Source organism: Monodelphis domestica, chromosome 2 (assembly GCF_027887165.1).
Source record: "Monodelphis domestica isolate mMonDom1 chromosome 2, mMonDom1.pri, whole genome shotgun sequence".
Lineage (NCBI taxonomy): Eukaryota > Metazoa > Chordata > Mammalia > Didelphimorphia > Didelphidae > Monodelphis > Monodelphis domestica.
This window is the reverse complement of record NC_077228.1, coordinates 202,539,410-202,554,077: the sequence shown is the minus strand read 5'-3', so window position 1 is coordinate 202,554,077 and position 14,668 is coordinate 202,539,410. Positions and strand designations below refer to the sequence as shown.

Here is a 14,668-nt window from a genome sequence, read left to right as displayed (position 1 = left end):
TATGACCAATTTAGAAATATATTTTACATGATCACACATGTGTAACATATATGACATTTTGGGAAGGGGAGGGGAGGAAGGGAAGACTCAAAATTTTAGAAAACAATCTCAAAAAATTTTTATATATAATTGGGAAAAATATTATTGACAAAAAATAGTCTGTTTGTTCACTTTTTCCTAATCACTCAGCTCATTCTCTCCCTTCACCCTATTCCCAGAATCCTTTTTTTTTTAAACCCTTACCTTCCATCTTGGAATCAATACTGTATTGGTGCTCAGGCAGAAGAGTCGTAAGGGCTAGGCAGTGGAAGTTAAGTGATTTGCTAAGGGTCATACAGTTAGAATGTGTCTGAGGTTTGATTTGAACCCAGGACCTTGCAATTTTGGGCCTGGATCTCAATTCATTGAGCCACCTAGCTGTCCCCTTTCCAGATCCTTGAATCTAAAAAAGGTCCAGAGTAAGTAAGACTGGGGTAACTGCCATATTAAGCCCTCAATCAGATATTACCTGTGATTCAAGAAAAAGCAGAAATATTCATTCTGGCTCCTACCAGATTTCTGAGATCTAGCATTCCTCTGTATATCCATACCCACAGAAACCAACCTAAATCTCCCTCACTCACTCATATCTGCCTAGATTAGTGCAAGTGCCCTATCCAAAGTCAGGAAAATGGCCAAAATCATCAGAGGAAATAGAGGAATGAAAGCTATCAAGGGAGGATGTGAAGAGGGTCTCTGCTCAACTGAGCTCAAAATATCTTCTGTTCTGAGTGCCACTAATCTTCCTACTATCACAGAGCATCTTGTAAAGAGCCAGAGAGGTCAGTTGATAAAACACCACAGAGCCCTATCCCTTTTCCCTGATCCTGAAGGCTTAGGGTACGTTGTATATCTTCCCTTTCCAAACCAGCCCTAAACCTGAGGCAGAATAAGGAGCCCTTGTATGTGCCAAGAATGTGACTTTTTCTAACTGTGCTCAGGACTGAGAAGCATAGTACTTGGCACATAAAAAGTACTAAATAAATGTTTATTGAATAAATAATTCTCAACTTCTCAGCCAAGAAGGTTTTGGCAACTTTTAGTCAGTCATTTGGTGGGGTAGGGAAAGATCCCCTCCCTCAGTCTGGTTCTTGCCTTAGTCCTAATCTCCCAGACTTCCTAGAGGAGTCTGGTCCCTTCTAGTTGGAACCCTGAGGCAAAGTTTAATATGCTGAAATGGTATTAAAGAATGAGGACTGACTCAACTCAGGAACATAGATTTGGAGCTGAAAGGAATCACAAAGGTCATCTGGTTCATTTCTTATCTTCTTACAGATAGGGAAACTGAGACCCAGGGATAAGGGACTTGCTTCAGACCACAATTTTTTCTGGTGTTTCTCCTCTTATCTCTCTTAGATGATTTTGGGAGGGAGGCAAAAGGATGGAATGAACCTTACAAGTCCAGCCAAACGGCTGCTTTTCTCCTCCCTATAAAGTAGCTGAGCCCCTCCCAGTGTCTGGGGAACTGTAGCAATGGGAAGCAATGCTTCTTACCCTAGCCCAACTCTCTGGTAGTTCAAAGCTAATGGAGCATCAACAGCAGAAGTGATAAAAGCTGGGAAATGGGACTCAGGAGAGTTGGGGGCATCAGCATCCATCACTCCAGAGAAGGAAAAAGGCAGGCTTGGGCAAGGTAGAGGGGAAAGGGGTGGATTTGGAGTAATGAGAGCCTTTAAGGTTTCTTGTAATGTTTCGATCTCAGAGATTCATGGGAAGGGATTTCAGGTAGGTACCCCTCTTTCTCTTCTTCCAATAAGTAGGCAGGGCAAATTTCAATTCCAGAGAGGGTATGGGGCTTCCTAGGGAGCACCCAAGCAGAGGAATAGGACCCAGGAGTCAACACTACTGAAGTGAAGCTGCCTCTAGGAACCACCCTGCCTCCAGGTCTGCTGTTTCTGATTTAAGGTCAATACTTCACAGAGACGGGAGCAGTAAAAGGGAAGGAGCATGTTCTGCCTGGAGGTAGCAGCTAACTGCTGCCTGGATCCCAGCTCAGTGCCAGCCCTGTTTCCTGAATTAGACATCTCCCTGGGGGAACACTCCCCTGGTAGTTTCAAAGCTCTACAATGCCCAAGATGGAACAGCAGACCTCCTCTACCCGCCCCCAACATTGCCCTCTTCTCATCAGTGACTCAGCCTCTAAAGGCATAGCTACTGGATGGATAGGGAAGAGAAGAGGAGAAAGAAATGAGGAGAGGGCAGAAGGAGAAGAATGATGGGGGAGAAAGAAACAGAGGAGAGAAAGAGATAGGGGAAGAGATCTGGAGGGGAGAGATGGGGGAGAATATGATAAAAGGAAAAAGTTGGAGATAGAGAGATGGGAAGAGAGATGGAGGAAAAGATAAAGGAAAAAAGATGGTAAATGAGAGATGGGAGAGAAATGAGGGAAGAGAGATAGGAGAGAAAAAATGGGAGAAAAAGAGATGGAGAGAGAGAAACTGACAGAGGAGAAAGAGAAAGTGCTAAGGAGAGAAAGAGAAAGTGATAAGTCAAAAAAGAGATAAGGAAGAGAAAGACATGAGGTAAAGCAGAAAAAAAAGGGACTTGGGGCCGGGGGAAGCATCCACAGTAGAACTAAAGGACATTTGTGAAGATATCTTGGCCAGTCCCTCTAACTATGGACTAGCTACCACTTGGGTACCTTTTTCTCTACTTCCTATCTTCTGGGTATCTTCCTTCCTTCTGGCCTTTGAAAAACATCTATCTGCAATGTTACTTGATGAAAAAAGCACCCTTCACTCCCCCCACCCCAATGTCTTCTTCCTTGCCAGAAGCCAGCACACAACCACAGGTTTACCTCTACAATGGATGACTAAGGCCATGGCTGCTATTCTCCTCTCTTCCTCACAAGCCTCAGAGAATGCCAGCTCAGTTTACCCTACCGGTAGCATATTTCCAGAGATTGAAGCAGGTACTTCTGGATCATGCCGGTATCAGATGACACTTCATCATTCTAGAGCAGGTACACAACCTCTTCCCCCTTCTCCCCCCCAGTGCTCCCTGATATTAGTCTAGGTGTGAAAAGGAAAAATCTAGATCCTAGAAGGGTCATATCTACTTTTGCTGGAACTCTTACTCCTAAGTCAAGCTTCTAGAAACTCAATATTCTTGGGCAGCACAGTGGGTAAAGTGTTTTACTTGGATTCAAGAAGACATGAGATTGAATCCTGACTCAGGCACATATATATATATGGCCTTGAGCAGGTCACCTGAAAAGGATATTTAGAGGAAGAAGATAATTGACTAGAATAGAATATCCTCTTCAGGGACTTTTGAGCTTCAAGATTCTGGGTCTCACTGGACCTGGAAATCTAGGTCACATGTATATATGGTGTTGGGGAAGTATTAAGGGGATAGACCCCAGACCCAAAGGGAAATCAGTACACTGGTCTGAGAAGAAGCTAGTCTTTTCAGTCTATACTGAACTATACACCTTATACAGAGTAGGTTCACACTATATCGGTATTAAAGAAATGTTTGTTAGTTGAACTTCAAGTTTGTCCATCAGGGATTGGAATGTTGTTTCGTCTAGGTCTTTGGGTCTCTCCTTCCCCCAAAGGAACCTAGATGTCCTGCCCAAGAGCTCAAGGCCTCAGGCCAGAAGGTTTCAGTTCACAGCTTGATTTTTCAGCTTCCCCACAGCTGTCCTTCCAGGCAGTTGTTCACATCTGGACACACAGCTGATTGTCTATCCAAGCCCATCTGGCCCTGCTGAGGAGTCTCTGGCAGAATAAGAGACCAAAAACTTCCCAAGAGACCCAGAATGGCTAGAAATTGCAATTTCTCCACCTTACAACACCCCCCACACCTCTAAATTTCCAGGTTCAGTAGGTCTAGGATCATACCCACATGCCACAGTAAGACCCAGAATCTCTGAGCTTGAAAGAAGGAGACATTTGGGGCAAAATGTTGGATGAAACGCAGATACCTAAAGATTTAGCTCATTTGCCACAGAGGACTTCAACCCTCATGCCATTATGATAATTCACATTTTGGGAATAAGGGAAAAGTATGTGGAATTATAGATTGTCAGAGCCTAGTGGGAGGGACCTTAGAGATCAAATGATTATAGATCTAGGAAAAAAAGAGGCCATCTAATTAAAGCATTCCATTTTACAGATGAAGAAACAGACCCAGGGTGTTAAGTGACTTGTCTAAGGTCAAAGTGGCACAACAAAGCCAAGATTTGAACCCAGATCCTCTGAGGAACCAGTGCTCTTTCCATTGGATAACAGCTCATTTCATCTGTTCAGACCATTTTACAGAAGGACACTGAAAAAAGGGGAAGTAATCTTCCTGAGGTCTAGCAGTCAAGGCAAGGATCTAGGTCTCCTAATTCTTAGGAGTGGAGAAGTACCAATGAACCATCCTTCAAGCTGAAGAATCACTACTATACCATAGATCAAGGAAGAAGCTTTATCTGGAATTTCCAAAGACAGTACCTGGGGAAACTGGGGAAAATGGCCCTATCATTTTTCAGTCAAACTGGGCAAGAGTCAGGGATGAGAACTCTGTGGCCCAAATCCTCATTTCTTACTTGACCTTTCCCAAGTTAGAATTAAGCTCTGGACAGAGCAGAGATCTACCAGCCAAGGGGCAAAGGTCAAGGCTGCTAGGAAGATTTGGACTTTAGTCACTTCCCAATTTTCTCAGGAGATAGGTTTAGGACTAAGCAGGGCGGGTCTATGTGCTCTGCTGTAATTCCCCAACTACTTTCAACCACCGTATTATTTCCCAGGAATAGAGGCTGAAGGATCTCTCCATTAAGGTCACCCAGCTCTGAGAAAGTTGAACCTTACCTGCTTCCTTCCCTTGCCTTAATGACAACGTGATCACTCTGAGACACTCATCACCCTCATCTTTCATCAATGTTTTCCTGCCCAACCCCCCCTCCACCAAAGTAAGATAAGATAAAATAAATGCCCAGCCCATGCCCCATCTGAGGCAACTAGGTGACATAGTAGATGGAATACTGGGTCCAGAGTAAGGAAGACCTGAGTTTAAATCTAGACATAGATACTTTCTAGCTGAGTGACCCTGGGCAAGTCACTTAACCCTGTCAGTCTGAGTTTCTTTATCTGTCAAATGAGCTAGAGAAGGAAATAGCCAACCACTTTAGTATCTTTGTCAAGAAAACCCAAAATGGGGTCATGAAGAGTCAGAAACAACTGAACAATAACAAGTACCCCACCATAGATCCCAAAGCACTTAGTCTCCAGTAATAAATGGGTCATCTAGACAACTACTATATCCAACAGGGGACCTGGGACCCAAACAGCTGGATGCTGTCACCTTCCCCTTCCAGATTCCTGACCTTCCTGCCCCTTTCTTTTTAAAGCAGCTGTTGGGGAGAAATAGAGAGGAGAGAAAGGGAAAAAATACCATTTTCCTCTTCAAACCAAAACAAACACACTCAGCGCTGAAGATCCAGCATGAATGTGTGGAATGTGGAGAAGATGCTGGGGAGAAGGAGAGAAGGGAGGAGGGTCCTCAACTTTTGGAGGGTGGGAAAGTATGAGAATGGTTTGCCCTCTTCCCACCTCAAGGGGGCGCACATAGGTTGGGTCCAGGTAGCACTTTCTCTTCTGACCTCAATCAACACATTCAACAAACAACAATTCAGTCCATTCATCCGGAATCAATGGGAAAAGCTCTGACTTAGAATCAAAGCATCTGAATTCGAATCCAGATCCAGACAACAGTAGTAACTGAGTGATTGGAGGAGAGAATCACTTCACCTCATTGTAAAGTGGAGAGAACACCTTGTGTAGGCTCTCTTCACAGGGTTTCTAACAGGGACACCTGCTTTGTAAGCCATTAAGCTTCTCCATGTACACATGAAGAATTAATAGCTTCCCTTGTGTAACCTTGGACAAGTCATTCTTTCCTTCTCTGGGCCTCAGTTTACCCCTCTGTAAAAGGAGTGGGGTTAAATTAGATCTCACTTTGGTCCCTTTCAGTTCTAAAACTTAGGATTCTATTATCCCTGGGCATGCAGAGGATATGGTTAATACAGTCAGGAATGTAAGTTCAAGGTGGAGAGAGCAGTGAAGACCGTCAACAGAAGCTGAGGGCTTCCTGACACAAGTCTGTTCGTTCCTTTAGGCGCCTTCCCATTCCCCACGACTGGGGGCTCAAGCCATAAGGTTTCAAAGCTGGAGCCCTTCAAGGGCTAGGTGCCCAGGTTTAGGGGAAAAGAGAGGGGCAGTGTTCAGGAATCCAGTCACTTCAAGTCATGTCTCCAGGGACTCCAGGCACAAAGGGGACCCCACCCCCAGCCTGTGCCTCAAGACTGGGAATTTTTCGAGAGGGGAGAGGCAGGTTGTGGCAGCTCTCGCACGTGTTAGGGATTATCTACTCTCCTCCCACCGCATATTCCGCCATTGAACCCCCCTTCCCCCGCTCAATCCTCTCTCAACAAAGCTATCCCCTCCCGGGCCCGTAAATCCTTAAACCCTAGGGGCATCCTAAAAGCTCAAAGGAAGCGGGCTGGGTAGGGGAATGTTGGAGGTCCCCCTTTGATGTCCAGGTCTCCCACCACCCCCAGCCCTTGCCCCCGTCCCCACTCACAGGTAGCGCTGTTGCCGCTCAGTCTGCCGGTGGAGGGCGACCGAGTAGCCGAAGAGGCTCCCGGGGTTCGAGGCCTCCTTCACCACCAGGAATCGGGTGTCCAGGTTGAAGGCGGAGGCTACGCGACAGCCAGCAGCTGCCAGGGCCAGCGCCAAGGCACAGAGAGGCAGGCGCTGGGCACAAGGGGAACGGCGGCCCGGATCCATGGCTGCAGCCGACCCTTTGGGGCGAATGGGTGTATATTGGGGGCGCAGGGGAGGTGGGGGGTCAGATTCACCTGTTTCCCCCGCGGCCGCCTGCAGATTAGCCGACCGGCCCTCGGCCAACCCCGTCAGGTGGCCCCACTTGGTACAGTCAGGTGTCCCTGGTCAGTTTCACACCCTGTCTTCGCCGGATCTCCTACCCGGCCCGGGTCAGTATCACGCCCTCTCCCCCACCGCTCTCTGGCCTGTGTCACTGAAGCCCGCACGGCTAGACCCTTTGGCCCCCTGCGTCTTCAGCCATACCCTCCTGCCACTTTGTCCCCCCAGCAAGGCTTTGCTCTGCCTGCGCTCTCCTCGCCTTCTACCAGCTCCAGCTACCCGATCCGGGCTCCCAGCTGCGGGGGCCGGATCGCGGCTGGGAGGGAAGAGAGGGAGGGAGGGGTCCCGCAGCCCCGCCTCTCCCACGCCCAGCTCCGCACCTCCCCACCTAGCAAGCCTGGGCCTTGGCTCCGCTTTTCTTCCGGGGAAAGGGTGGAGAAGGGCTCGGCTCTGCAGCCACCTCTTAAAGGGGCAGCGACGCCCCTCCCTCATAACCCTCCCCGCCAACTCCGGAATCTTCCCCTAAACACCTGTTCGGGCCCCCCAGAGACCCAACCCCACTGTCTCCAGAAATCCCGCTCCTGCTCTAGCGGGTCGGGAGGTCAGCGCGGTTGCGGAGAAGGTGTCCCGTGGCTGCGGCTATTGGCTCTGCCGCAGAGATCCAGTCCAGGCTCTTCGCCCTCCGGGAAGGGTCAGCAGACGGCTGGGGCCTCTCGGGGTTATCTCTCCTCTCGGGCTAGGAATGTCCGGCTTTAAGGCTGGTTCGGATCCCAGCCTCTCTCGTCTCCGGACTGTTTGTCCTGTATAATAAGGTCACAGACAGTCTCTGAGCCATCCATTTCTCTAGGGGCTGTGTGCAGACTGTTGTCCCAAGGCTTGCTCATTTCTGGGAGTGAATGGGTGACAGAACATATCAGATAATTGGCAATAAGAACATCGATAGAGATAATTAATTAGTAACGATACAGCATATAGGGCCCCAACAAAGCATCTTCCAGGATCTCAAAGCACCATGTATTAACCTGGGGGGAAACTGAGTCACATCTACATTTCCTCTTCCCCATTAGTGATCTGTTGCCTAATGAGCTGGAAATTGGGTGGCCACTGGAATCCTTGCTCCTCAACCTCCTTTGATAATAATAGATAAGATTTAAGAATATTAAATATGTTAGCTCATTTGAACCTCACAGTTCTCTGAGGTAAGTACCATTCTCATACCATTTTACAAATGAAGAAACTGAAGCAGACAGTGATGAAATGACTTGCCCAGGATCACCCAACTAACAAGTAACTTTGGAAGAATTTGAGCCTTGATCTATCTAACTCGAAGCCTCAGTTTATACCATCATCCTAGAAGTACCACCTACAGCTTGCCTCTAACCTAATAGCACTGGATCCAACCTAGCTGATTTGCCCTTTCCTTCTCTTGGAGAGCCCCCCTTAGAAAAGAGTAATTCCATTACTCTCCTCCCTCCTATATTCCATTATCATCTAGGGGCAGCCCCACCCTGTACTTTCTCTGAATCCTGTAGGTTCTGACCTTTAGCCAAGCCTTTGAGGACTGGATGGGGAGGCTGAGCCTGGTGAGCACTGTTGACACTGGGTGGTGTCTCCCAGGCAGGTGGGTGGGTCTCCTAACCAATCATCAACCACAGACTATGATAGCTGGAAAGGCACTGAAAAATTCTCATCTGTTCCCCTGTCTATAAGAGGGATGATGCTCAATCTTTCACCACCTCTTTTAAAACACCCCCTAACTGGTCCCTTCTCCCAAATGGAAATTCTCTCACTATAAGTTAAGACTAGTCATTATCCATTCCTTTACAATCATAAGGAACTACAGTGAATAGAGCAAATAGAGGCTTGAGAGTTTAGAAAGACCCGAGTTCAAATTTGATCTTAGATACCTACTAGCTATGTGATCCTGGTTGTCACAGCCTTTGTTTTCTTCAGTTTCCTCACATGTAAAATGGAAATAATGATATCACCTACCTTCCAGGGTTATTGTGAGAATCAAATGAGTTAAGAATTGTAAAGTGTTTATTGAAGTGTCTGGCACATAGTAGGCAACTATATACTAGTTGTCTATTATTATTAATTCATAGAGAATGATATGCTTCTAGAAGATGGAAGGATAAGTTTCTGGCTGTGTAACCCAGCAAATCAACTTCATCTCTCTCTACCTTAGTATCATCATCTGCAAAATGGGGATAATAATTATTCCTACCTGTTGTGAGGATCAAATGAGATAACAACTTTAAAGTGCTCTATAAGCCTTAAAGCACCAAATAAATGCTAGGTATTATTATCATCACCAATACTACACTTAAAGGCATACAGCAAGGAGGCCGGCATACTTTCATCAAATAGAAAGATACACCAAATTAACTATGTCTAAATTGAAGATCAGAATGATGAGGACTGGAGAAAGCTTTTTTTTTTTTAATTTTATGTTATGTTTCCTTGTGGAACAGAAGGAGAGGATTGTACATGAAACTTCGAGTCTCTATTATGTAGAGTTTGCTTTTCTTAAGTAAATAAAAAATTCAACATGTAACATTCAAAGCTGTTTTGCTTGTCTGTGATTCCTTCTGGTTTTCCTTCTGTTCACCTCTCTCTCTCTCTCTCTCTCTCTCTCTCTCTCTCTCTCTCTCTCTCTCTCTCTCTCTTTATTTATTTCTCTCTCTTTCTCAAAAACTAAACCCCTCTCTCCTTCCCACTTTCCTCCTCTTATTGAGAAAATTGGAAACAAAACCTTTGTAACAATAATGCATATCCAACCAAAGCAAATCCCTACATTATCCAAGTCCAAAAGACTAAGTCTCATTCTGTCCTATGAGTTTATTGCCTCTCTTTCAGGAAGGAAACAACAGGGATCACCATGTTGTGGTTCAGTCATTTCCAATTCTTTATGACCCCTTTTGGGGTTTTCTTGACAGATACTGAAGTGGTTCACTATTTCCTTATCCAACTTTTTTTACAGATTATGAAATGGAGGCAAACAGGGTGAACTTGCCCAGGATCACACAGCTACTAAGTGCCTGAGACCAGATTTGAACTCAGGAAAAGGAGTCTTCTTGACTTCAGGCCCATCCATTGTGCTACCTCAATGTCCATGGATTGTCACAGGTTTACTGGCATGGTAGTTGATCACTGCATGGATCAGGATGTTGGGGGGGGGTTCCCCAAGTTGTTTGTTTCTATAATGTCATTGCAAAGAAATGTTTATGGAGGATGAGAGAATTCAAATTGGAAGCATGGCATAATGAACAGATGGTTGGAACAGAGAGTCAAGAAGACCTGAGTTTGAATACTGTCTCAGAAACCCATTACATAGGTGAACCTAGGTAAATAAGTCACTTAGGCTCTTGAGGCCTCCATTTTTTTCATCTGTAAAGTGGGGATAATAATACTTTGCATACCTCCCTTGCACCACCTTTACACTGGATGGTGGTTCCTAGGTAAGTGTGTAGGTCTCCTGTCCAATCATCCTCCACAGATAATGATAGCCAAAAAGGATTCTGAAGATATCTCATTTGTTGTTCCCCCTGCCTATGAGAAGGATGATGCCTGGTCTTTCACCTTATAGGGTCATTGTGGGACTCAAATGAGCTAATGTATGCAAAGAGCTTTGGGAACTTTAAAATACCCTATAACATGTCTATTATTATGGCATCGATCCCAGGTCCCCATGTGACATGGTGACCACAGTGCAGACCATGTCCAGGAAACAAAGCTACCTGTTCTAGACAGACTAAACCCACAGCTTTTGGCCCTTTGTACTCTTTGCTCTAACCATCTGGCTATCCCAGACAATAGGAAGTAATATTAAAATGTGAAGGAGAGAGAGAATCCCAGCATGAAGTGATATCATTCATGACTAAAGGGTTGAGGACAGTACATGGGACTCCTATCTGAAAAGTGCTTCGAGATCCCCAAGCTCTATGTTCCCTGCTATCCCAAACAGGAATGGCTGGTATGTCCAATCCCCAGGATGGGAAATAGGAAAAGGATAAGGATTTTTTTCCATTTCAGGGGAGCAAAAAGTAGTTTTAAAGTTAGGGAGGAGGTAGGGGCAGAGAAGTAGTTAGTGGTCAAGGAGAAAAAGATCGAGAGCTAGATGGGAGAAGTTAGTTTATAGAAGGAGTGTTAGGAAGTCATGGAAAAGGAAGGAGAGCCAAAGAATGTGGGGGAGATCCCAGATTCCATTGGGTGATGGGAAGAGAGAGCAGCAGAGTAAGGCTGAGAAGGGGGCAGGGACTGAAAAGAGAAGGAGTCATAAAGAGAAGTCCCAAGTCCCTTAAAGCAGACACTTCTCTCTTATCCATTGCTTCTGCTGCCTCTTCAAAGGGCAGGAATAAACATAAACAATTTTATGATGTCCACCATCCATTGTTTCACTTCTGTCTTAAACTCCTCATGATCTCTTGTGGACTTCTGTCACAGAGCAGATGGGGTACACTCCCTGGACACAGAAAGGGGCCAGTAAACAAAGGTATAGGAATGAACCTCCCTCTGTGGGCCAGGGAGGGGGAATAAGGAAGTATTCCTCCAAGAAGGGAAATGGAGAGTTGGGTTGGGGAGAAGGAGCAAGAACTGAGTTGAGGAGTTGGGAAGGAAGAGAAAAATCAATTTCAAATCAAGGAGGTTCAAGGTCATGATAAACTGAGTTAAGGACTAGAACTGAGTGGGATAGCTGAGAGTCTGAGCTGAGAAATTCTGAGGGACAAGATGAGATGGGGGTGATTTGTTTACAACATCCAATCGCTCCCCCTCAAGGACCTAGAATGCTCTCCCTTCTGCTTTCTGCCTTGTCTAGCTTTCTTTAAGATTCAGGTCTCCCTCGCCTCATCTCTGGCCCCCTTTGAGTCTTCTCACTGAGATTATTTCCCATTTAATATCTATATCTTGTATTAAATACACGGATCCTTACCTCAGCTCTTCCTTTAGAATGTAAACTCCTAGAGGACTTTCTTTGTCTGCCCAGCACTTTAGGACATGGAAAATCTTTAATAAATGCTTTGTTAACTGTATGGGCTAAAATGATGACTGGTCTGGAGTGGGGAGATAAGAATGTTCCCTGGGTGCCTCTTAAGCTAATTCTTGACCCTCTCCTTGAGCTGGGCAACAGGAATTTGTATTGGTGTAAGGTTGGAAAATCATGCCCCCTAGAGGATATTGTTCAGAAAAAGCTGTGAGCATCCATGTTCATTAACTGTAATGAATGGTTCTTATGTGGGATTATAGGATCATAGACTTGGATCATAGACTTGGGGCTGAAGGCCATATGTCAAACTCTCCAGTTTTACAGATTAACTAAGGTCCAAAGATGAAGTAACTCGCCCTAGGCTCCACAGGTAGAGACTTGACTGATCACAAAATAATGCCTATAGGCTGTGGAGAGAGGGCTTTTTTGGCATTCAAAGATGCATGTTTAAGCTTTAAAGTGTTCCTTGTTTTAATATGACAGTAAAGGAAAATAATAAATGTTGGAGGGGATGTGGCACAATTGAGACACTAATGCATTGCTGGTGGAGTTGTGAAATGATCCAACCATTCTGGAAGGCCATTTGGAATTATGCCTAAAAGGCTTTAAATGAATGTATACCCTTTGATCCAGCAATACTATTCCTAGGTTTATATCCCAAAGAGAAAAAAAAACGGGAAAGGTTCTGTTTGTACAAAAATATAGCTGCTCTTTTTGTGGTGGCAAGAAAAACCCTGGAAAATGAGGAGATGCCCTTCAATTGGGGAAGGGCTGAACAAATTGTGGTATATGATGGTGATGAAATACTATTGTGCTATAAGAAATGATGAACTCATTGATTTCTTTAAGAACTGGAAAGACCTATGTGAACTGATATGGAGTAAAATGAGCAGAACAAAGAGAATACATGGGACACAGAAAGTGAAATATTGTGGGACAATCAAATGTAATGGACTTCTCTACTAGCAGCAATGCAATGATCCTGGACAATTCTGAGGGACTTATGAGAAAGAACACTATCCACATCCAGAGAAAGGACTCTGGGAGCAAAAACACAGAAGAAAACATAAGGTTTATCACTTGTTTATATGAGTACATGATTTGGGGTTTTGATTTTAAAAGATTTTTCTATTACAAAAGTGAATAATGTGGAAATGGGTTTTGAGTGATAATATATGTATAACCAAACCAGTGGAATTGCTTGTCAGTTCTGGACGTGGGGAAGGAAGAAGGGAAGGAGAGAACATGAATCATATGACCATGGAAAAATTTTTTAAATAAAAATAATTTTAAAAAATGTTCCTTGTTGCACCCCCTCTTCCTATGATGCCCAGAGAGGCTGCTTACCTTGTCTACCCGTACTCACAGTTCTTTGTCTATTCTCAAACATATACCCTTCTCCCAAATAGATTTTGCCAAAGTTTGTTCTTAGCCATTTTCTCCTCAAACCACCTGCTTTTTAGAAATTTGGATGGGGGGGCAGTTAGACTTTTTCAAATTCCATTTGGTTTATTTCACTAAAGGAATCCTTGGCATCTCCCCACCCTCATCCACTGCCGGGCTCCTGTCTCAGGTTTCTCGAGATAGGTAATCTCTGGAGTGGGCAACTGGAGTCTGGCTTTTCCATCATGTGCAGGTATACAGGGGGTTTCCTTCCTTCCCTCAACTGCCCTTTTGATCTTCTTTCTTTCCCTCCTTCCCTCCCTTCTTTCTTTCTTCTATGGGACACGGGAGCTTAATTGAAAGCCAAGGCTGTGGGTTTGATCCACATCCAGGCCATTCCCCTCTACCCACTGTTCTTGGGCCACAGATGGCTGTCCTAACCTGCCACCGCTATCACCAATGCATGTTGTTGGCTGCCAGGAATGTCCAGGGCCCAGGGCCTCCAGCCACAGACTTTGTAATGCAGCAGCCAAAAAAAACGTTACTATGAGCTGAGTCTGCATAAACAAAACGACACACTCCAAATTGGAAGAGATCACAGGAGGCAACTAGTAGAACTTACACCTGCATTAAAATTCCTTCTATAATATCCCCAAGTGATCATTTAATCTCTGTTTAAAAGCTGCCTGTGAAGGGGAACCCGCTAGCTCCCTCCCTCAATCAATCAATAAACATTTTTTTGTTGTTGGTTTGTCATCTTAGGCAAGTTCCAGTCTTCGTGACCCCCTTTGGGACTTTCTTGGCAAAGGTGCCATTTCTTTCTCCAGCTCATTTGACGGATGAGGAACTGAGGCCAAGAGTTAAATGACCTGCTCAGGGTCATAGAGCTAGTGAATGTCTGAGGATGGATTTGAACTCAAGCCTTCCTGACTCCACGTCCAGAACTCTACTACACTACCTAGCTGCTCCTGTGCCTACTATGTACCAGGCACTGTGCTAAATGCTGTGTATGCATGAGACAAAAGCTAGTCCCTGCTCTCAAGGAGCTTAAAATCTAATGAGAGAGAAAGAGACCACATGCAAAAAAGATATATACAAAATAAATAGGAAATAATTAACAGAGAGAATCACTAAAATTAAAAACAGAAACAATAAAAACAGAAAAATAACCAAAATTAAGAGGAATTGGGGAAGTAAAAGATGGAATTTTATTTTATTTTTTAATTGAAAATTTTTATTTAATTAATTTAGAATATTTTCCCATGGTTACATGATGCATGTTCTTTCCCTCCTCTCCCCCCCCCCCCCATAACCAAAGCACAATTCCACTGGGTTTTACTTGTGTCGTTGATCAAGACCTATTTCCATATTATTGATAATTGCACTA

The 14,668-nt window shown here is 44.8% G+C and overlaps 1 protein-coding gene across 2 annotated transcripts in view; it reads right to left on the bottom strand.

Moving 5' to 3' along the window:
• The window catches only part of ITGA3 (integrin subunit alpha 3), a 44,166-nt gene extending 34,703 nt beyond the window's left edge, over positions 1–9,463 (bottom strand). For both annotated transcript variants that reach the window (XM_056816891.1, XM_056816892.1), the window contains exon 1: positions 6,610–9,463. In XM_056816891.1, coding sequence (XP_056672869.1) covers positions 6,610–6,815 — 206 coding nt within the window. In that variant the 5' untranslated portion in view covers positions 6,816–9,463. The remainder of the gene's footprint in view (positions 1–6,609) is intronic.
• Positions 9,464–14,668: the final 5,205 nt, after the last annotated feature.